This window comes from Salvia hispanica, chromosome 1, assembly GCF_029641045.1.
Source record: "Salvia hispanica isolate PSC_SH4W2 chromosome 1, Shi_PSC_v1, whole genome shotgun sequence".
Lineage (NCBI taxonomy): Eukaryota > Viridiplantae > Streptophyta > Magnoliopsida > Lamiales > Lamiaceae > Salvia > Salvia hispanica.
In genome coordinates, this window is record NC_142692.1 from 20,732,045 (window position 1) to 20,755,389 (window position 23,345).

Below are 23,345 nucleotides of genomic sequence, written 5' to 3' on the forward strand. Positions count from 1 at the left end.
CTAACTAGATGAAGCTTGTTAGTTACTATAATAAATTGTTAATTCTAAATGTTGAGCCCGAGATTAGGTTATCACTATATGGGCCTAATTCCATCTTCTACAATAGCTAATGATGGAGTATTAATTCAGTTATTCCAATATTCATTTAAAATTTTAGCATTTCTCACCTTGAACAAACTATTTAAACCATAGAATTAAAAGAGCAAAAAATAAAAATAAAAATTGTACCTTGTAATAATAGGAAAATGGCAAGCTTACCCAACCACGAGCAATGAAACACGTTCAAATCGAAAAAATCGCTAGGAAGAAGGAAGAAAAGAGAAGAAAGAAGAAATGAGAATGGTAAAGAATGAGAGATGCAGCAGGTACAATCTGGATTAGATCTAATATTTGCGAGCACTAGAAAGTGTGCTAGCAATTTTGCGAGCACATTTGCAAGCACTATAAAGCGTGCTAGCAAAACAGCGACCAAATTGCAAGCCAATTAGTTTACTCGCATATTGTCGGCGATTGCGACCTAACATTATTTTGCTAGCACTGTGTGCTCGCAAATTAGCAAGCATAATTAGTTTGCTCGGAAAAGTTGTCGCAACTTATTTGCAACCATGTATTTTTGCATTTTGGTCGTTATTTTGGTCGCAATTCTGCCAGATTTTGCAAGTGTAATAACGTGAGTGTGTGCATGGACTAGTGTGATCTCATTTTCTTATATCTATCCTATTAGGTAATACAATAATAGTATTGAGTTTTTAGTAGTGCACGTGTGATGAGTATAGGTAAAGATAAGCCAAATTATTATTTTTTATACAGCTTAAGTCGGCAGAACATAAACTTAACCTTATATATTTATATACGTGAGTGAGGTATTAGGAGGAACGACGGAAACAAAAGTTCTTAGGAGAAAAAAAAAAGGCGAACGAAAGTTATAAGAAGTGGAAATGGAAATAGAAACAGAAATAGATTGATGATCAAGGGGTAAATTAGTAGATGGAATTAGGAGCTTAATCAGTTAACCTATCGTATCCAGGTGTGTATTAATCACACTTTTAATTTTACATATTTTATGTGATTGATTGTTATGTGTTAGAGTGGAGTAAATATTTGGATTATATGATATGAATTTGATATAGTTGTGTTATTTGGAATTATTTTGTGAAATGTGATATGGATATGTGATTGGTGCAATGAATATGTGAGTGGTGCAATTAATATGTTTTTATATGGCATTAGAATATCTTCAATCGTTGGACTAAAGAGGATATGTAACAGTCTTGCCCTGGGTTCTACGGGTCAAAGAAAATAATCAAAGAGGGGCCTTCGTGGAAAGGTCAAATCAAAGAGGGGCCTTCGTGGAAAGGTCAAATATTTAAAAGGGACCTTCGGGTCGTATACAATGGAAATCCCAGGCAGATACCAGACTTGATTTGTCACAGAATAATGAAAAGGACGGAGAGACATATGCATATGAATATTAAATTGTTTATGATATTTATTACTTCCGGTGATATATGTTGGTGAATGAATGTATTTGATATCTGGGATTTGGAATTAAAGGTAGGGTTAAATACACTGAGTTGTGGCTCATATAAACCACTAATATTTTTCAGGAATAAGATATCAATGATGCGTGGGTTGATGTGAGTTACAGTTATTATAAGGGTCGGCGGCTGACGCGTTTTGGAAACCTTCTCTTCCTCATCATTTTTGCATGTAGATAAACGTATAGTATATAGAGTGGTGAGAGGGTCCCACTACGGTTTAGAATGTTTGGAATTATGTACTTGATAAATGTTGGCTTTTGAAATATTATAATACGTGCGTTTTATGTACTTGAGGCGTGGGTTAATTTATTTAATATTTAAAATTTATTTATAATAAGTGCATATGTCATAAGGGTTGAGGTGTGACAATTCCACGTGAACTAGTTCTGGAACACATGTCCTGAATGAGAATGGGGCATATATTGTTTTTAGTAGTTGAAGACATTGGACCATCAACTATTAGTAGAGTAAGGAAGTAAGGTAACTCAGAATGCATTCCAGCTCTCTTCGGTCCCCGCATACTATTGAGACATACCCATGAGAAACATTCAATGTCTTACCCTCATACGGATCTTCGGCTGATTTTTCCCTCATTTCTTTTATGCTTTTTGATTTCTCTGACAAAGAGTGCATGACTGAGTCATTTGAATCGGAACTATCACTACTAATTACATGCTTGGTCCTATCCATTTTAATGCCAAAATTAGGGTATTCATCATTAACTACACCCTGCCCTGACGACCCGATATCATATGTTACCGTCTCTTGGGATCGTTGTTGTGCCCCTTCGAGATTGATAGCTTAAAATCGTTTGTTGAGTTTGTTTTGTGTAAATTAAGCTCTAAGTTAATGAATAACTTAGTGTGACTTATTTGAATAGTTGCTGCAAGCATATACTCCATTTGTCCATAATTTAAAGAGTCATTTTGACTCGGCACATGTGTTAAGAAATTGCTTGACTTTGTAAAATAAGTAAAATGGAGGAAGTGAGTGAAATGTGAGACCCATTTTTTATAGTATTAGTTTTATAATGAATTGCGAGTGTAAAAGGTCAGTGAAATGTGGGGTCCACATACCAAAAAAAGTAAATGGTTATTTAAATCGTTGACAACCCAAAATGACAAAAACGGTACTTTAAATGGAGGACTGATCGAGTATCTCGTATATATCTCCCAAAGTCGAATGATATTCATCACACAAATAAATAGTATGCTTCCACGTTAAAGTAATCTTATACTCCCTCTGTCGTGTTAGAAATGAAACGTTTTCCTTTTTAGTTTGTCTCATTAAAATTGAAACGTTTCCTAAAATGGAAACATCTATCTCTACTTTTTCATCTCTCTTACTTTACTCTCTTTTCATTAACTCACGAAATAACACTATATAGAAATCCGTGCCAATTCTCAAATGTTACATATTTAATGGGATGAAGGGAGTACACATTAACATTCATTCTATATACATTAACATTGATTCTCCTATGATCACAAATTTTGTAATCAACTCATCTTACGAAACCGAGTTATCACAAGGTATGCATTTGCCACACAGTAAGCTCATAAAGACAAATCAATTCTACCTATTTGTACTATTCTTCCATCCAATATAAAAGAAAACACAAACAATTTGTATTCTTAAGCATGCAATACATACACATATTTTCTCATAATATTTGAACAATTCAAATCCACTATATTCCAAACCCTAAAATTTAAGTAACACTAAATAATACTCCATCCGTCTCATAGTAGATGTCACACTTGAGAGATGACACGAGATTTTAGATGTTATTTTGTGTGTTAAGTGATGAGAGAAAATATAATTTTATAATTGATGTGAGAGAGAACTTTTTAATGTGTCATCTTTTGTGGGACAAACTAAAAAGGAAAGTGTGACATATACTATGAGACCAAGGGAGTAAAAATTGTTAGTAAATACCGAACATACCTTAGTTTTGTAAGATTCGTCAATATCTTTCTTGTATTTGTCCGAAAATAGGTTAATTTTAAATTTATTTCGCGAAATGGGTATGTTCTGCTAGGGGTCTTTCCTTTTAATCCACCTTAAGGGATTTGAGAGCTAAGAAAAGAGGCCTATTTAAGAACACACAGTTTCCAAACACACTTATTTTGAGAATTTTGGCCTAACATGGATCGACGTGGGTAAAATGCACACAACCACCCGCTGACTTAACTCAATCAAGCCTTGCGCAATTTTTAGCCATTTTAAGCTGATCAATCTCTTCCCTACTTCAGATATAGTCGTAATAATTCAAATCCTTTGAGATCTGAGCCTTTCCACACGTATAAAATGATCTCTTTGGCATATAAATATGTTCTTTTATTTGATATTATATCTTATCTTTGGTTTGATAGACAGAAAATCCAAGGATCCCCGCAAGGGAGGATTGAAGGCTGTCGTTTTCTTATCCGGTTGAAGATTATTCATCCACTTTAGTATTTTTTATGTAGAATATTTTTATCACGCCATATGTGGCTATGTTTTTAAAATACTTCTAGCTAGTACCTAGTAAGAAATGTTTTGAAATTTGTTTTCCAGAAAACTATACTCAAGCTATTCAATTCGTTCTATTGTGTTTATAATTATCTGTGTGATTTAAAAGACGTCTATCTAACATAGTTTTAGAATTTAAATAAATGAAATCATACTTGAAAGATATTGTGTAAATTTAAAATAAAGCCCACCTCATTTACTTAAAACCTTGACTTGTCGTTTCGTTTCGTTCTCGAATTGCGTGCGTGAAGTAACCCTTGATTTAATTCAGCCCCATCTTCCTTTTTCTTGAACGAACCACCCAAGTATTGCAACTAGAGCAGCCCAAACTCTTCATTCCTCTTTCCTCATCCGGATAAACCATCCCACCACCTTTTCAATTGAAATAACTAACTGGCCCATAAGTTTATTCCCAAAAATTGAGTCCAACTTGGTTTAAAAAATTTTGATAAGGGAAGGAGAGTGATTTCGAGAGGATATACACATCTATATATACTACAGCTTGTATTTCTGTTATGATTTGGTGAATTTAATTTGTTCCATGATGGTGCAAATCGTGGCTGTAGAACAAGATTTGTGAATAGATGATTTGGGATCATAAAAAAAATAGTTTTCCTCAAGAGAAAGAATTGAGCTTGATAAAAGTAAAAAAAAATTGTGACCCAATAGGGATTCTATCGACGAAAGGAGAAAATCAAACAAAATGTACAATTCAAACAAAATATTTTCCACTCTGTTTTATATTGATACAAAAACTTAAAGTTTAATATAAATCATATAAAAAGTTAATACATTTCATTATATTTGCTTGGAAGTCATTAACTTTTTATTTATATGAAATATAAAATGTTTCATCGTTTTTTATGTTGGTACACAAAATTTTATCATTGTTTAATATTAATACAAAATATTTAATTATTATTTCATATTTTGTACGTCAATTAGATAAAGAGTTGGTTGTTTCATATTTTGTACCTCAAGTAGATAAAGAGTTAATCATATTTAAACACGTATATACGATGGAATGTATTAAATTGAAATGCGGATCAAACATTTTGTATGATTGATGTAAATTTCAAACATTTTGTATGAATATGAAATAAATGTAAAATATTTTGTATGAATAGTGTAAATATTCTTCTTTACATTAGAATTTTAAGATTTCGATTCATTTCTTTTAATTAACCAAGTAAATATATGATTAATACAAATTTTGCATGGTTTTAAGATTTATATTTGGCCAATTTTGATTATCTTTCATGCAAAATATGTTCATAAATTATAATATTACTATTTAGTATTTTGACGTGTTTTCATGGATCATTTTTTTCTAGAAAAAATAAAATATTTAATCACTCTTACTTTATTCTATCACCTACATACTTTACTTTTTCTTTATTTTTCCTACTTTATTCTTCTCTCTTATTTTTCAAACATAATTTCTTAATCTCCTTTTCTAAAAGTTTTGACTCAATTTAGTTGGGACATTCCGGGGAGTACTATTTTTTTATTTTAGAAATAAATTTATCCTTCTAAATAGCTTTTTTCATTTGGAGTTTTTTACTTTTTGGAAGGGTGTATTTCCATTTAGAGAAGGTAAACAGATGATACTCCCTTCGTCATGGTCACTTTTCTGCACTCGTTTTATAAAAATGATACTCCCTCCATCCACAAGAATATGCACTCTTTCCTTTTTAGTCCGTCTCACAAGAATATGCACTTTCCAATCTTAGAAATTCTCTTCTCTCTAATGAGGTGGGTCTCATTCTCTACTAACAATATTTTAATTACTTTATCTCTTTACCTCTTTCTCACTTACCAATTTCTCATTAAGAGAGAGAATAAAGTAGAGAATACTCTTCTCAATACTATTTTATCTCTTACTTTACAATTTCTCCACTTTATTGGGACTCCTAAAGTGAGACTCCTAAAGTGAGACGAAAGGAGTATATATTTCTATATATATGCATTCCCTCCTTGGAAATGCTTAGGAATTTTCCAATCAATTAATTACTGCTCCCTTCATCCCACAAGAGCAGAGACATTTGAGACGATATGGATTTTAATGCATTACTGATAAAGTAAGAGAGATATAAAAGAAATAATTGGAGTATTGTCAATACAGAATGTGTCCTCCTTATTAGAGAACAAAATAACCAAAAATAGAAAGGGCTACGAAGCAAAATGAAATATGTCTCTATTTATATGAGACGAATTGAGTATTTTTTACGTTATTCTTTTGTACATTAGAATTATTTTTATGGGATTTATTACTTAATTATTACTCCCTCCGTCCCACATAATTTTATCCAGTATTCCATTTTGGACCGTCCCACATAATTTTACTCATTTCACTTTTACCATTTTTAGTAGTGGACCCCATATTCCACTAATTCATTCCTATTCATATTTTATTATAAAACTAATACTTTAAAAGTAGGACCCACATCCCACCAACTATTTCAACTCACTTTCCATTTCATTTCTTAAAACCCGTGCCGGATCAAAGTGTGTAAAATTATGTGGGACGGAGGGAGTACTACATATTTATTATTTATATCTTATAATTTACAAAAAGGTATTGCATAAATAATTTACTTAATTATTACTACTAGCAATTTGATTATTTGTTTACTAAAAAGTGTCGAGTTTGGCCTTCTTGATTTTAAGTACTAGGAATTAATTCAGATCACGTGTAACCTTCTCGTCTCGATCTCTAGTTTATTAGTTTAGCCTTCTTGATAGTATTTGTTAATTAAATTTAGATTAATTAAGAAATGCTAAATTAGTTAAGAATAATTTAGTAATTATAATACTACACAAATTTTTTATTGTATGTAATAAGAAATTAGAAGGATTAAAGAGATTAGACAGATAAAAAGCACACAAAGCAAGCTGATTTCAACATTAAGACAACAAATACATCAAATACTTAGACCCTAACTTTTCCCCCATAGGCATCAAATACTTAGACCCTAACTTTTCCCCCATAGGCAGAAGACAAAAACCCTAATATAAAACCTTAATTATTCTAGTAATAATAATTCTCCGTTGTACTGTCTTCTGGTCCGTCATTTGAGGAAAAGCTCCAATCTCTCTCCTAGCGAACTCTGCAAAATCAATTTTTTCAACATGTTGAAATAATAATTGAAATTATTCTAGTACTAATAATATTTTTGAATTATTTTAGTAATACTAATAATTGAAATATGTATGTTGTTGGGATGGTTACGTGGAGCAGTCAGTGGAGGGGCTGATCTTGTAGGGAATGTTGACGCCGCATTTGGAGGGGAGCGAGGCAGCGTTGGTGATGATGGTTGGGGTGGCGGAGTTGGCGACGGACTTGAGGCACGAGCACACGGTCTGGCGGTCCGGGGTGGAGGTGGCCTGGTTGTAGAGCGACCTTATCCCTTGGCAGCAGTTCACCGGTGGCAGCTGAGCTCCCCCGTACATCACGTAGTTGATGCACGGGGAGAGATCGGTCATCACCGTCGAGCACGACACCGCGGCCTCACTCTGCGCCCCTGCTACGGCCATCACTGCCAGGATTAGCATTATAGTGGCTTTCTCCATTGAATGTTTTCTAACTTCTTTTATTTTTTTTGTTGCAAATGTGGTGTGTAAGATATCTGAGGTTTGGTGGTGTTTAAATAGAGGATTTTTTGGTGGAAATGGTAGTACTATTACATTTATGAGTTTAGATAGATTTGTAGTTGGTAAGTAGTTGGATTTCATCAATGTGTTTATTAATGACATTAGCTGTGCTTTTGTGCTGATCGACTACCTATATTAAGATAAATTCGTACACTTCTTTTTTCAAAATTGTAAGTCATGTGCATGTTAATAATGGCAAAACTATTTTCGTTTATTCTGGCACAAGGGTTGAAACCCGAAGCCCAACGGTCTTCCACATGTTGGGTTACAAATCTATCACACGTTGGATGAGTGAGGAAAAGTGAAAGCAGTATATAAATGTTGTCTAACTCCAATTAGTTTGAGGCTTTGTGTGATGACCCAAAAATAAAACCGTGCAGACTTGGCTCAATCCAAAATGGAATACCAAATTAATGTGTAGTTAACGATCCAACAACTGGTATCAGAACCCGGGTGGCTCGGGTCAGGCCCTGAATGACCATGTTCAAGTGGAGCCAGGAAGACTCAAGTTTGAGTCAGGCCCGTAATGTCTCGATGTGTCGACTGTGTGTTCCCAATGTGGTCTCGGTTTGAAGAGAGGATTGTTGGGTTACAAATTTATCCCACATCGGATGAGTGAGGAAAGTTGGAAGCAATATATAAGTATTGTTCAACCCTAATTAGTTTGAGGGGTGACCCAAAACAAATCAATGCGCGTTTGGCTCCATCCAAAGAGACAATATCAAACTAATGTGCAGTCGACAATCCCAACACCACATACCTCGGTCCGACAGTATTGTGAGGAGTGCTCAAACTGGATACTCTAGCTGCTAAAGGGGAGAGTCGTTAACCCACGTCCTGTCAGAAGTCCATTTCCCAAGATTTTACACTTGTGCCCGAGAAATATTGCAACTGCACTACAATAGTGGGATAAATAAATTAAAATAGGATCATTAGTCCGTAAAATTTTGAATGTTCGGTCCCATATTATTTTTCAATTGAATAAGATATTAGACGAATATGGTTGTTGATATGGATTGCCTTAACTGACGTAGCACAATTGGGCAAGAAATTAAATGATGTTGCACTATATATACATTCTAAATTTTTATTGGTTGATTTCAAAACGCCATAAAAATTTATAGTTCTAAGAACACCACCTAGATTTTAAATGTTTAATGCTTATATGCAAAATTTTGTTGAAATTCAAATATATATATAAGAGAAATGATATGCTACGTACCTTATGTGAGCTTCTTATATGAGCACCATTCTCATTTGACACACATTTAGCATTGTTCGTTTCGATTTATCTAGTTGGTTTTACTCTAATACATAAAAAAATGTTATTACAATTTTTAATTTCACAAAACTCATAAAAATCAAAGATCTTTTTGCTCGATTTCTCTATAATTTCAAATAAATTAAATAAATGAATAAAATAATAAATCAAGCTTTAATTATTGAATTTAATATAATAATTGCATATACTTTTCGGTAAGTGGTAGTGCTATAATTGTAAAGGTGTAGAAAAAATCAATGTTTTTCCGAGAGAATGTATATATTCGGCCTAATTATTAACAGGCGAAGCTATACGTAGAAATAATAGCACAATATTATTTTTCATTAAAGTGATGATGATATGCTATAATTCCTATGGCCAAATTATTTAATAGTATTATTTTGTCCTGATTAATATTCATAAATGATCTATTTTTCGTATTTATTATATTAATTTTGTTTTTCTAGCATTACCCTCTCTAACATTAATACAATGGAATTTATTTTATAGATTATGAATATATAAGGCCGTATATGACCGATAACTTTTCCCGAATTATTAATCGATTCATTTAGTCCTCTAATTTCATGTTGACCGTCCACTTCGAAGACGGAAATTTTTTGGATTACAACACAATTAGAATGGTTATTTACCTCTCTTGCGTTGCTACATACAAATTCGATCAATCATGTTATTTAAGTAAGTTTATAATGTTTAGATCATCTTCAACCTTTTATATGAAACTTTGATTGATTTTAATGTAATATCACATTAAAATGGTGATTTTACTTCAATCATTTACATCAAATTCAAATTTATTTTAGTGCAAATATCACATCAAATAGTAATTTTACTCCAACCATTTACACTGAATTCAAACAATATTCTTTATCCACTACATTTTTATTACTTTCACTCTCAAGCTTTTTATCTCTCTAGCTCCCTTCTCAAATGCTCATAAACCTTATCAACATTACGTGGTGGAAGAAGTTTCAATGTACATGTTCTCTCTTCCAATATATAGGTGTACTCATAGGTGATGTTATTTTTGACCGCATGGTTGTCACACTCCCATGGTACCGAAGGAGCACGTGACAAACATTCAGTGGATCTATAGCGCAAAGAATGTCACAACCTATAGTATCAATCTGAAGAGGTACTGATACATCCACGGGTGTCGAGCCTCAAGAGTCACTATTACGCTGTGAGTTGTGGATAGATTGGGGCCCAAGAAGAAGGAAAGGCCATGACAAAGAGCTAAGATGTAGCTTGAGAAGGATTCAAACAGTAATTGCCCTATTGAGATGACATCCAAACGCTCTACTAAAGCCACAATGTCTCCATCTTTGAAAGAGCTTCTCGTTAGTATCTTGCACACTTCAATTGGAGTTTGGTGGAGAGAGTTAAGGTTGTTTTACTAAAGCCGTGCATTAAAGAGCAGGTACTCCAGAGAGATCGCGCGGCATGGGCTAAATGAGGGAGGAAAAACGTCCGGTCGGGCGTTTAGAATTTTTTTAGCCAATTACTCCAAAGAGTTTACACGGGTCGGGCGAAACGAGGCGTGGGAAACGCCCGGTCGGGCGATTTGCACTGTCTTGGCAATTTTTCCTATTTTGAACTCTTTTTCTTGAGTTTTCAACGCCAATTACAAATGAGATATTCCAATTACACTTTGAGGAATTAAAATTGTATCCCCTTTGTGAGTGTCCTCCTTTGAGTGGATTTATCCAATTTCTACTTTGAAAGTTGTTTGTTTCCTTATCTTTAATTAGATCAAATATACGTATGCATCCATAGCTTGTGTATCAATGGACTAGTGGAGCCATAGAGTGATATAGCATGGTGAAAGTTCTCTAGAGGTGCTTCCATCTTTTTGGTTGAGGTTTTGAGGTAACAACCTTCATTACTCCTCTCATGCACTTTTTCCCTTCTCTAAACTCTCATAAATTAATTTTGGATCTAGTTTTTGTGGATAGATCCACCATATCCTTATTTTGTTTGGCTCAATTATAGATCAATTACAAATGGACATATTTTGAGTTATTAATATGGATCTAAATCATATAGATTATGATCCATTGACCCAAGATTTATACCCTTTGATGATGTTTGATCTAGCAATTGAACACAAAAAACACAAAAATAATAAAAGGATAGGGTGGATCTAGCCTTAAAAAACTAGACCCAAAATGACTTGATGTGAGACGAGAGATGAAGAAATGTGAATTTGATATTAGCTAAATCCATTGATGGAGAAAACAACTCTAAGCAATCTTCAACATACTAGATTCAACTAATGGCTCCACTACTCAAAGGAATTCACAAACCCTTGATGCATACCTATACTTGATCATACTTGATTGAATCAATTGATGATCAAGCAACCTAGTATTAGAAGTTAGATAAAAACCCTTAAAGGGGTACAAATCTCTCAAGCATCTACTTACATCAACAACTAGGAATAAAATGAGAAAAGGTGCTATTTAGGCCCACAAAATCTAGTGATGCGTCATTTCACCCGGTCGAGTGAATTGTGAGGTGCAAAACGCCCGGCCAGATGTTCCTTCTGGAACATGGACTCTACGTGCCATTTCACCCGGTCGGATGATTTCAGGGTGAAAAACATCCAACTGGGAGTTCCCTCTAGAATCCCCCACATTTTCGCCAGGTCAGGCGATTTTCAAGGGCTAAACGCCTGACAGGGTTTTCCTTCTGCCTCGCCGTTCCTTGCACCCTCGTTTGGCCTTCATTCTTAAACAGGATCCTCATCGTCGGCTCCTCTGTCTTCATAGACTCCTCCCACATGGCCTTTTGAATGAAAGTTGAAAGCCCCTTTCGTAGCCGCCTCGCCATGGACCTCGTCGTGGGTCCTTCATGTAGGATTGCATCATTTACCCTCCAAAACCACATTTCTCTAGACATTGAAGATCATGTGGAATAGGATTCTCAACCACCTTCAAAGAAAGTATGGCCAGAAATCGCTCGCTTACCATGTTGGCATCACTTCTACCATCGATCATTACCAAGCATATCTTGGCACCATTGGAGTCTAGTCAGGGCTCAAGGTTGGAAGAACTCCAGTCGGCTTGCACTCTTCCTTGGCTTCATAGCCAAAGCCTTCACACTCGATATCTTGAAGTTTCTCATTTATACTTTAAATCACACTTTGAATTTGCACCATTAATAACTCAAAAGAACTCTTCAGGGAGACGATATGATGAGATGTTCTCATCTCCAATGGTGGAATACGACTTTTCGTATTGTCACGATCACAATATCGGGAACTAGATCCTCAACTGGCTTCACACACCTCTTCTGGTGATCATAATCTCCATTCCTTCTATGAAGAGGCTCTTCTTGAAGCCTTGAGACTCATTCTCCGTGCACCTTCTACCAAGTCTATCATTATAGCCCCTTGATTCATAAGCATCTATATCATGCCTCTCTTGGCTAAATCCTCTTAGAGCTCATAGTTTTGACGTCACTTATTTCGATCCTCCAACTCAAGTTCACCTCATCCCCAAGTATCCCACGATAACCTTCTTGCACTCTCTAATGGCCTAAGTTTCCAATTAAAGTTTTTAGTTATAGGAATGATCCTACACAAGCACTAAACACAATAGGAACTAGTCTAGGTGAGGTTAGCAAAATCACAACTCACACATACAAGAAAGGAGGATATACAAGAAGAGATCGGCTCTCAATGGTAATCCCTACCCCAATTCACTCACAAATGCCACTCGGAAGAATGTTTAGAATATAGTACGAGATAAGATCACTTACTCTCAATATGCAACTCCCAGTTGATGGTACTTGGATCAATCAATCATGGTAAACAACCAAGCAAGTAAAACCAATAATGTAGAACTATTAAGCACATGATTTAGCTAAAAATTCACTAAATTTTGGCTGAAACTTTAAGAATTTTTTTTTATAGTTTATCACCCTCAGGTTGGATTAATTTTTGCAAGGAGCTTCAACAACAAGTCATTCCAAAGGAAAAATTAAACCCAAGAAGTCATATTTATAATTAAAGTATGATTTGCAAAATTTTCTATAACTATGCGAAAACATGGCATAATTTTCAAACGATCAGATGACTAAGCAAATGGATATATTTTTGGCTCAGGTTTGCAGGAAAGTAGATCACACATTATAGATAATATAAATCGAATTTCAGCTATATCCAAAAACATTAACCAATTCGATCAACTATCCAAAATAGGCTACAAGAAAACAACAAGGGTAATGTTAAAGACAAAGAGAACATAAATCAAACACTTACAAAGCAACATATGACTCTAAATACCAAATGATCAGCCACCCCACTAATCGACCCGGCCTGGGTGAGTCTCATGTTCTCGGCTACCTCGCTAATCAACCCGGCCTGAGTGGAGACTCTGTCGGTCTTGGAAGCGTCAATGCACGACTTTCGTAAAACGACCATAAATCTCTCCATCGAACTTCGATTGAGGCGTGCAAGGTACTCAAGCGAAACTCTTTCAAAATCTTCAGTCAAATCACCCAGCCTGAGTGAAGAGGTTTGGATCCCACCGGGCCAGGTGAAGTGGTTTCGATCCCACTCGGCTCAGATGGAGAATCGATCGACCTTGGACACTTCTATGCGCAACTTTCATAAAATGATCATAACTCTCTCCATTGTACTCCGATTGAGAGATCGGTGGTCTTAGAAGAGCGTTTTGAAATCATCACGATAGGTTGGGTTACTATTTCACTACAACAAAAAAGTCGTTAAGGACGTTTTTTAATTGCATTTAAGAATGGTAATTTGTGTTTCTAAATATACCACCAACGCTTCAAAAATCGTCCTTATTATTGGCGTCCCAACTAAAATTAGAGGACGCAAATAAAAGCGTCCTAAACACAAAAGATTAAGTTAATTTATCATTATTTTAAGGATGCTTTATTTTGCGTCGTTAATATTATTATTTTAAAAAAAAATCCAACGCAAATATTTGCATCTGGATTTATATGTCCCTAAAAAGTACTCTCTTTGTCCCATTAAAAATGAAATGTTTTCCTTTTTAGATTGTCCCATTAAAAATAAAATGTTTCCTAAAATGGAAACATCTCTATCTCTATTTTTTAATCTTTCTTACTTTACTCTCTCTTCATTAATTCACAAAACAACACTACATGAAAACTCGTGCCGATTCCCAAATGTTGTATATTTAATGGGACAGAGGGAGTAAGTTTTTTGTAGTGCTTGAATGATGCTCCAACTGCAACTTAGCTCCGTGGGTAGTTGCAACTTAGCTATTTGGCATGGTTCGGCTTCTTTTCTTGGGCCTCAATCTATCCTAGGTTTACGTCAGGAGTGAATCCTTTGATGCATGACATCTATGATCGTATCACCGAGTCTGGTGAAAGATCTATGTAATTTTTTGAGATAAACGTTTTCATTTGGAGCTCTACCTTCCCCTTATAAATGCGTGTCCCTTAGATTCTTCTCTACTTTATTTTTTTTTATTTTAACTGTTTAATTATTTTTTTTCAGAAAACAGGTATTAAAAAATGATGCAACTATCTTATAATGAATGGAGTATATCATATATCGTCTCACACAATCATAATACAATTTCCACCACCACCCACCATATTTACGGGTCATGAGGAAATCACACAAAATACGAATAAGAAGCGATATCAATCCCTTCAGGTGTTTGTTTTATTATATTTTCTTCGTACATGTTTCTACTTGTTATGTTTTTCTCGGTCTTCTGTCGAGAGAGAGCTAATTCTGTTGGATTCTTGGATTTTATAGTATCAATTCAAAGGGATATAATCAAATGCAAACTATATATATTGTACAAAATCTAAACTATGATCTGGACCGTTAGAAAATGCCAACATATAATAAAATAGCATCAATAGAAAATATCAACACATTGTCAACGGTTGAGACCGTATTGATATTTTGTTGATATTGTATTGACATTATGTTGATATCAAAAGCTTGAAATTTTACACTGTATTGACATTGTATTGAAATTAAATTAAAAATTTTAAAATTTGTAAAATATATAGAATTTGCATTTTATCATTATCCTTTATTCAAATGTTATTTAGATTATTAAGTCAATGTTCTATTCGAAAATTTTACTTTAATTATTCTTGTATTCAATGCATGTGGTGGACTACATCTATACATTAGTCTACGCGTGTTAGGCAATAACTCAGGGGAGAATTGAATGAGTATAATGATTCATCTCTCTCACTTATGGAGGTTCAACAAATGTAGGCCACAGTTGTGTATGAACTGTGGGACACTTGGATAACGTATATATGCTTAAGCATAGTTCGACAAAAATCAAATTTTACCATGTCGTAATGATTTTCCATATGTATTTAAGTCTCAAAACACAAAAGCAACCTCTTTTGACAATTTTATCTTTTTTAAGTAGAACTTTCCATACATTTTGCAAAACTTAAGTTAATAATGTTCCATTTGTTGTAATTTTTCAAAAAGATTTATGATATCTTTATTAATTTTTTTAGAAAGTTTGTTATTTTTATATGTACGAAGTTAACTATAATTTTAAAGATATGAACAATCTCTCTTATATGAAAATTGAATGCAATTTTTCAATTTTCGATAGTTAAAGAAACAAACAAAACAGAAGTTATGATGATGTGCAGTGCCATTTCCCACTTGTGAAAGTTTATTAACTGTTCACTTGTAAATTATTATTATATGTGAATATACTTTATATTTTATGATTTTCTTGAATAAGCATTTACAAGCCATATATTAAATTCTATAATTTTAAATTTAAATACTCTTCCATCCCATAAAAATATGTACACTTTCCATTTTCGGCCGACCCAATATAATACTATGAACATTTTTATTTATAAAAAGTTATCACAATTTATTAGTCTTATGCATCAAGTTATTTTATACAATCATCAAAACATTAATTTTTACTATACTTCTCTTCCTCTCTCTTATTTTACCAATTCTCGTACCATATCATATGCTTATATTTGTATGGGATTGAGGGAATATAAAATTTATCGAGACAAACCAGCTAAAAATTCAATAAACGCAAATATAAAACAAATTGGAAATTAAATAAACTGTGTGTGTATACATAGTTATTTGGTTGACTAAAGTCAAAATGGGACACCATTGTCTAACCTTAATTTTGAGAATAATTATTGTATTTTGCTGGTGCTGTCATATTAATTACGCATAGAAGTGGTAATTAATGCCACGCTGCGACTATTAATTACAGTCGCGGATCCAGGACTCATAAACGGAGGGGCGAAATGCATATTAATAGGTTGGTTTAGGACAAAAATGACATTTTTTTCAATTTTTGGGGCGACGTCGGGGCAAACGGAGGGTCGGACATGGTAAATTTACGTCCGGCTAAGAAGAAATTAGTTGCACGGAGGGGGAGGGGGCGACCCCCCATCCGCCACTGATTAATTGTATGATTATGAATTCACCTAACTAATGCTTGCCACCCTCCCACGTGGAATTAATTATGTTGGAGAAATATAATTTCTTCACATTAAAATTTTCAGATAAATCTCTACCGCTATATATTGAGAAAAGGTACAAGCCATTTTTCAAAGTTGCTTTACAATAGTTTAAAAATCGAATCAGCAAACAAATTTATAAACCTATATATTCATGTTTCAATTGATCGAACTGGTTGAATCAATAGTCATGCCAAAATATTATAGCATACATTTATTTGTATGTATTCATTAATATTCAAAATTTAATAAAGGATAACCAGAGACGAAGCCAGAAACTTTACGTTGGGGGCCCGAGGCTTAGGTATTTTATAGTGTTGGCATCGTCGAAATTTTTTTTAGCATCAGCAATGGAGAATTGCAAAAGATATAGTAGATGAATAATGGGAGGAAAAAAAAAAAGAATGCATAATAGATATTAGAATTATGCTAGTACTATATGTGCTTATTATCCTTATAAAACAAGGTGCAAGTAAATTAGAGTAATATAAAACTAAAAGTTGGATATATGCAAATAAAATAACAGTTAGAGTAAAACTATTAGACATAAAAGTGTAAGAAAATAAAATAAGGATATTTTTTTTTAATAGGTAGAAGGATTTGAACTTGGAAACAAAAAAATATACTGTAATTAAGAAACTAAAACAAATTCTTGGAAGTAAAAGTGTAAAAATAATGATTTGTTACTTAATGAATTGAATTTTGGGAATATTAAACAAACTCCTAGATATAAGAGTGTAAAAAATAAATCAAAGAAAAAAAATTGAATTTTAGGCTAAGGGGGGGTCAACTTGGGAGCATAAACATGCAAGTAAATTGTGCAAAGGATAAAAAAATGAACAATTTGCTGGCTTAGGGATTCAAACTCGGGTAGTGCAAGACAATGACTTGGCCTAAAACCAACTGGGCTACTCACAATCTTTATCTTTGTAATACTAGTATATATATAATAATTGTATAAGCTAGGGGGCCCAGTGGCCCCCCAAGCCCCATAGTGGCTTCGTCACTGAGGATAACATATATAGCTAATTATAAAATTAATTACTCCATAAAATATGAAACTTAATTAATTACTTTATATATAAATCATTTTTTTTAATTTTGTAATTTACTTTAACTCGTGAATTCTTTTATTAAATTTCAATTTGTTCAATCATTACTACTTCTTATACTATTGTGTCCGTACATAAACATATATAGGCGCAGAGGCTCTTCAAATGTAGAGGAGTGTTATATTGCTAACTCAATACCTAATTGCTAACTACAACTAAATAATAGCCATTAGATATTCAAATTAAGGGCTTAGATTAATGTCAATACGATCAATAAAAAACGTCAATAAAGCCATAGGATTAATTCCATAAAGTATCAATAGGGATATTAATGTCAATTAACTACATATTTAGTTATAACTAACTTTTAAAAGAAATTCCAAAACGTTAAATTCATATAACATATATCAAATTAAAGATAATTTTATAAGGATTCCAACGATATCATACATGCATATGTTCCGACGTCAAAATTTGAAAAAAAATTCAAAATTTTTTCAATTTTTTCGTAAAGCTGAAATGTCAACATACTATATAAAATATGTCAATATAATACATGTAGAATGTCAATATAAGCAATGAGTTAACATTCTTAAAGTATTGTGTTGACATTCTCAAAGCATTGTGTTGATATTTCCGAAACACTATATTGACATTTTCATCTAAAAGCCTAATTTGGCGTTTTTTTATCTTTTTTGATTTTATTAATAAAAACGAAAATTACACGTGGCAAATTGTAGACCACACGTTTTCTAAAATCCTATGCCTTAAATTAGTTGTAGTTAGCAATTAAGTGATGAGTTAGCAATTAATCACTCCCCTAAAATGTATTTGTAAAATTTATAATTAATTTCTACTGATTTTATTGAATCCCATCACTTTTAAGGAATTAAAAATATTGCTAAATAAAGTAGAAATAATTAATTTTCAACCAATTTTATATATAATTTCAACCAAGATCGTTTTATCTGAGTACTTAAATTAATATATCAGCAAATTATTGAATGAAATGTATTGGAAAAATATTCATATTAGGTGTCGCCTGTGTCGTCATAAACTGTGGACAACTTTACAGCTATAACCAATTAACATAAATGGCTCACTCACACAGATTCAGGGCTACTTTACAGCAATGTCAAAAATATTTTGACTGAATTTTGTATTTATTGATTGAATATTATATATTTATTGAATTTCTAATTTATATTGATTGTGATTCTATAAGGTGACTTGAGTTCATAATATATTGATAATAATATTAAACGTAAAATTAATAATCATAACATACCATAGTAGATCTACGATTAAATTCAAATACAGATTCCATATAAATCAAGATCTTCCGAGCCATGATCAATTAAATTAGTTTGATAAAAAATATTTTCAAGATCACTTATAGTATTAACATAGTACTTTTTTTTAATCCCGCATAAGTAATTGAAACAAACTATAGAGAAAAATGGATATTTTCGTAATGAGATAGTATAAAACATAGGTTTTATATAATCATACAACAAAATTTAAAACGCTAGGAGCACCATATCATTATTTTTAAAAAGGGCAAACAGGGGATTTCACTTCATCTGAAGTCTAACACGATCACACTCCATATTCAAATAACCCTGCAAAAGAAAAACATTTTAAAATCATTCACTAGAATAATCCAAATAAATAACACAAATAAATAGTTGCCTTTGCATATTGCTTGATTTTGTGAGAAAAGTAAATGAAAAAAAATGTGATATATATTAATTTTATTAAAGATTGCAAGTGTAAAGAGTTAATAGAACGTGGTTCGTATAGCAAATTTTTTTAAAAAAATAAATAGTTCTATAAATCGTGAACAATTCCAAATGAAAAATTAGATAGTTCTTTAAATGGTAGACGAAAGGAGTATCATATTAGTATAATATATACACACCTTGAACAGTCGGTGTTAGGATTGATTTGGTACGGTATATTAACCCCACATTTTCGTGGAAGCCTCGCAGCGTTCCCCAAATCTATAATCCCACGCATCGATTGAGCGGCCGCCACCAAGCATCGGCATGCCACGCGGCGGTCGGCGGTGGTTCTGGCCGAGGACGCCACCGCCCTAACCCCAGCGCAGCACGGCGACGTTATTACGCCGCCGCGCAAATACCCTAGGCACGACCCTAGGTTATTGCGAATACGGTCGCACGATACAACCGCCTCCGACTCGGGTGACAATAGTGCAACCATCACAGCCAGGCACACTAGCATCCGCGCATGATTTTTCACCTCCATATTTTTAAATATAAAACTAGAATTAAAATAAAATATAATGTGAGATTGTTTCAGTAGTGCTATAACAATTTATGTATACATGAATAAATTTATAGGATGTCGTCAGTGAACTCTTCTGAAGTATAGTTGGTAGTTGAGGGAAATTTAATTTATTGCGTTTGACTATTGTTTCAATGTGTATAAGGTTACCATGCGACACGTGTTGATTTTTTGCATGCATGCAAAAGACGATAAAAAAGTGCACGTTAATCGAGGTCTATGTATGTACGATACAGTCGGTAAGAAATCATTATTGAGGACAAATTATTTTAATTTTGATAAAAATGTGAGGAAATAAGAAAGGCTTTAGCCTCTCTTTTTCTTTCCAAGTCCTTTTGGCTTTTCATCTAAGGTAATCAGTATAATCTACTGTATGGTTTACGAGGACTCTTGCCAAAAATTTTATGTGGTCTCTTCTATTCACGGTACTGTGTATATTATTCATAATAATATGCATACTATTCACAACATTATTCACGGGTCTTTTCATTTGCAGAAGTATGCTCCGAGAATTGGAGTTTTCCCAAAATAGAGCACCAGTCTTATGAAAAAGCCATAACTCATCTTTGTAACATCATAAATTATACACTAAATGTATTTTGTACTTGTGAAGAAAGTAGGGCCGGGTAAATATATCGAAATACCGCAATACCGCACTTACCGTACCGAAGTTATACCGAAAAGCGGTATACCGCAATTTGCAGTACGGTATGATACCTTACCGCTAGACTACAGTAAGGTAAATGTATAGATTCTCATATACCGTGGTATACCGCGATATACCGCACATTCGTTATATACCGACTATGTGGAATCATACTGTTATTAATTTATACCGAACATATGGTATATATCAAAAAAATGGGGTATTTACCGATTATATGTATTTATATATTTCAATTATATATTAATATAAATAATACTTAAAATTAACAATAATTTAAGAAATAGAAATTAGAAACCCTAAATCTCATATTGGGATCATTGCAAAAAGAAAAATCATTGCAATATGCAGTTTAAAAATAATTTACACGGAGAAACCTCCTCTAACTCCTAAAAAGAGAGGCGGTAGCCATATTGGGATCATTGCAAAAAAGCAAGAACGAAAATGGGTGATGGTAGTTTAAAACTAATTGTGATATACAACTTTTGTTGATTTAAATCTTATGAACAAGATTTGATTGTGATGGAGTTTTAATGTTTTGGACATTATTTAAATAGGTGAAATTTTATTTTAAATATTTGGTTATAAAATATGATTTTTTTTATATGAATCACATGTATAATGATATGTCATACCTTATTTCGGTATACCGTACTTGGTATGCCATACCTTATTTCGGTATACCTTAAAAGTACGGTATACCGAAATATGGTGTGGTATATCGCATAAATGGTATGGTAACGGTATCGGAAATTGTCATACCGAATTTGAGGTACACCGCAATGTCGTATACCGAAAAATTCGGTAAGATATAGATATGACATTTTATCATACCGCAATTTGAGATACGGTATGCGGTATGACATTCTCGATGAGGTATACCGTACCGCACCACCCCTAGGAGAAAGGACTCTTATATCTCTCACTTGTGGACAAACGGCTCTTGTATCTGTAAATGGTCATTTAATTTCCATTTGAGTTATAATTGTACACGGACAATTATTGATAACTTGTCGTATTTCTTGCACTTCAAACTCTGAGCAAAATACTTTCTCTCATAAGTATTTAATTAGCAACTAAAACTTATCAAGGATTTTAAACCATATTAAAATGGTACTTGACAAAATTACAACAACTTCGAAAAGACAAAGACTTGATATACTTATTGGTAGTTGATAAATATCATTAAGGGAATGAGGTATTAATGGTTGGGTCGTTATTATCGGGTCAACCTAATGTCAAGCCAATCCAAACCAACCTGAAATCATTACGTTCTTATTGTGTCGGTCTAATAGGGACCCAAATCCAATAAAATTTGGCTCAAACTCATTGACTTTGTGCGTGTTCGTATCGAGTTTTCATGTCGTATTGAAAATTTTCAACACCGTTAACTATTCGGTACATTCGAATTGATGGCACGATAACAAACCGAACTTAATATCACACAATAAAAACTTGGTAGCACCCAATAATATTTGAAATCATTCAATTAAAATTTTATCACATTAGAATCTAAATAATACTACTACAATTTAAGTATGATATGGTGTATACTTTTAAATAACTAAAATAATAATATTATTTTTTAATGGGTATCCAAATCTCCACAAACTCAACCCGAAACCATTACGTGCTTATTTGATCGATCTGATATGGATCCAACACGAATAAGGCTTGTCATAAACTTGTTAACTTCCAGCATATTCGCGTCAAATTTTCGTGTCAATCTCCAATCATTTACACCAAACTCAAACTCATTTTTGAGTATGTGTCACACTAAAAAGTAGTTTTACTCCAACCATTTACACCATATTTAAGTTTACACCATTTTTGAGTATTTGTCTAACAAAATTTTGGAGGAAACATCATATTTGGTGTTATTCCATTCAAAAACCCATAAATGAGTTTGCGTTTGGTGTACGGTTGGAGAAATTATCTACACCAAAAATGAGTTTTGGTGTATGGTTGGAGATGTTACTATTCTAATTCCAGTCAACCCATTCCAGCCAAGTTAATTGCTACTCCCTTGTCCCTAATGTGTATCCTACTTTAACTCAGCACGGATTTTGGAAAATATAATGGAAGTGGGTTAAAAAATTCGTGACATATGAGTCATATTTTTAAAAATTAGTATTGTAATAAAATGAGTAAATAATTTAGTGGATGTGAAATCCACTATCAAAAGTAGTAGAAATGAAGTAACAATTAATAAATGACAAACTAAATGAAAAACTATGACACATAACAGAGGATGGAGTGAGACTCCCTCTGTCCACCATTTAAAGAGTCATTTTATTGTTTTGGATTGTCCACAATTTATAGAATCATTTACTTTATTCTACTTTTATTATGCGGACCCAACATTATAAAACTAATTCTCCCTCTATCTCATTAAAAATAAAACGTTTTTCTTTTTCGGGTTATTCTATTAAAAATGAAATATTTTTTAAAATGGAAACATCATCTCTACTTTTTCGTCTCTCTTACTTATTCTCTGTTTAGTAACCCTCAAAACAATACTACATAAAATCTCGTATCAGCAACTAAAACAACATTCTCCCTTTACTTTTCTTTACATAGTAAAATAATTTCTTGAAATCCATACTAAGTCAAAAGGAGTCGTTAAACGATGGATGAAGGGAGTATTTTGATGTTAGTTTTATATATTTTAATGTTCAATTTTATTAAACGTAACGTTCCCAACGGTAAAAAATTGTCAGAAAATCTGCTCATGCTCATCAGTCATCAATATTGCCCCATACAATCAACATTTTCTTATATATTTGCACATAATTATATTTTCAAATACTACTATTTGTTGTTTTTTCTCCTGCATATTTTAC

At 33.1% G+C, this 23,345-nt stretch overlaps 2 protein-coding genes across 2 annotated transcripts; both read right to left on the bottom strand.

The window, feature by feature from the left end:
• Positions 1-6,928: 6,928 nt before the first annotated feature.
• Positions 6,929-7,677, bottom strand: LOC125219609 (non-specific lipid-transfer protein 1-like). The gene is made up of 2 exons (XM_048121631.2): positions 7,288-7,677; positions 6,929-7,165 (listed from the first exon to the last, which is right to left on the bottom strand). Exons 1-2 carry the CDS (start codon positions 7,626-7,628, stop codon positions 7,156-7,158), a joined length of 351 nt encoding a protein of 116 aa, XP_047977588.1. The 5' UTR covers positions 7,629-7,677; the 3' UTR covers positions 6,929-7,155.
• An 11,304-nt stretch (positions 7,678-18,981) lies between these two features.
• LOC125224402 (non-specific lipid-transfer protein 1-like) lies at positions 18,982-19,872 on the bottom strand. The gene is made up of 2 exons (XM_048127799.2): positions 19,453-19,872; positions 18,982-19,153 (listed from the first exon to the last, which is right to left on the bottom strand). The coding sequence occupies exons 1-2, from the start codon at positions 19,797-19,799 to the stop codon at positions 19,144-19,146; spliced, it is 357 nt and encodes a 118-aa protein (XP_047983756.1). The 5' UTR covers positions 19,800-19,872; the 3' UTR covers positions 18,982-19,143.
• Between the last annotated feature and the right edge of the window lie 3,473 nt (positions 19,873-23,345).

Bases quoted from the DNA above. Each gene is read 5' to 3' on its own strand.
- LOC125219609 (XM_048121631.2), bottom strand. From the start codon at position 7,628: ATGGAGAAAGCCACTATAATGCTAATCCTGGCAGTGATGGCCGTAGCA.
- LOC125224402 (XM_048127799.2), bottom strand. From the start codon at position 19,799: ATGGAGGTGAAAAATCATGCGCGGATGCTAGTGTGCCTGGCTGTGATG.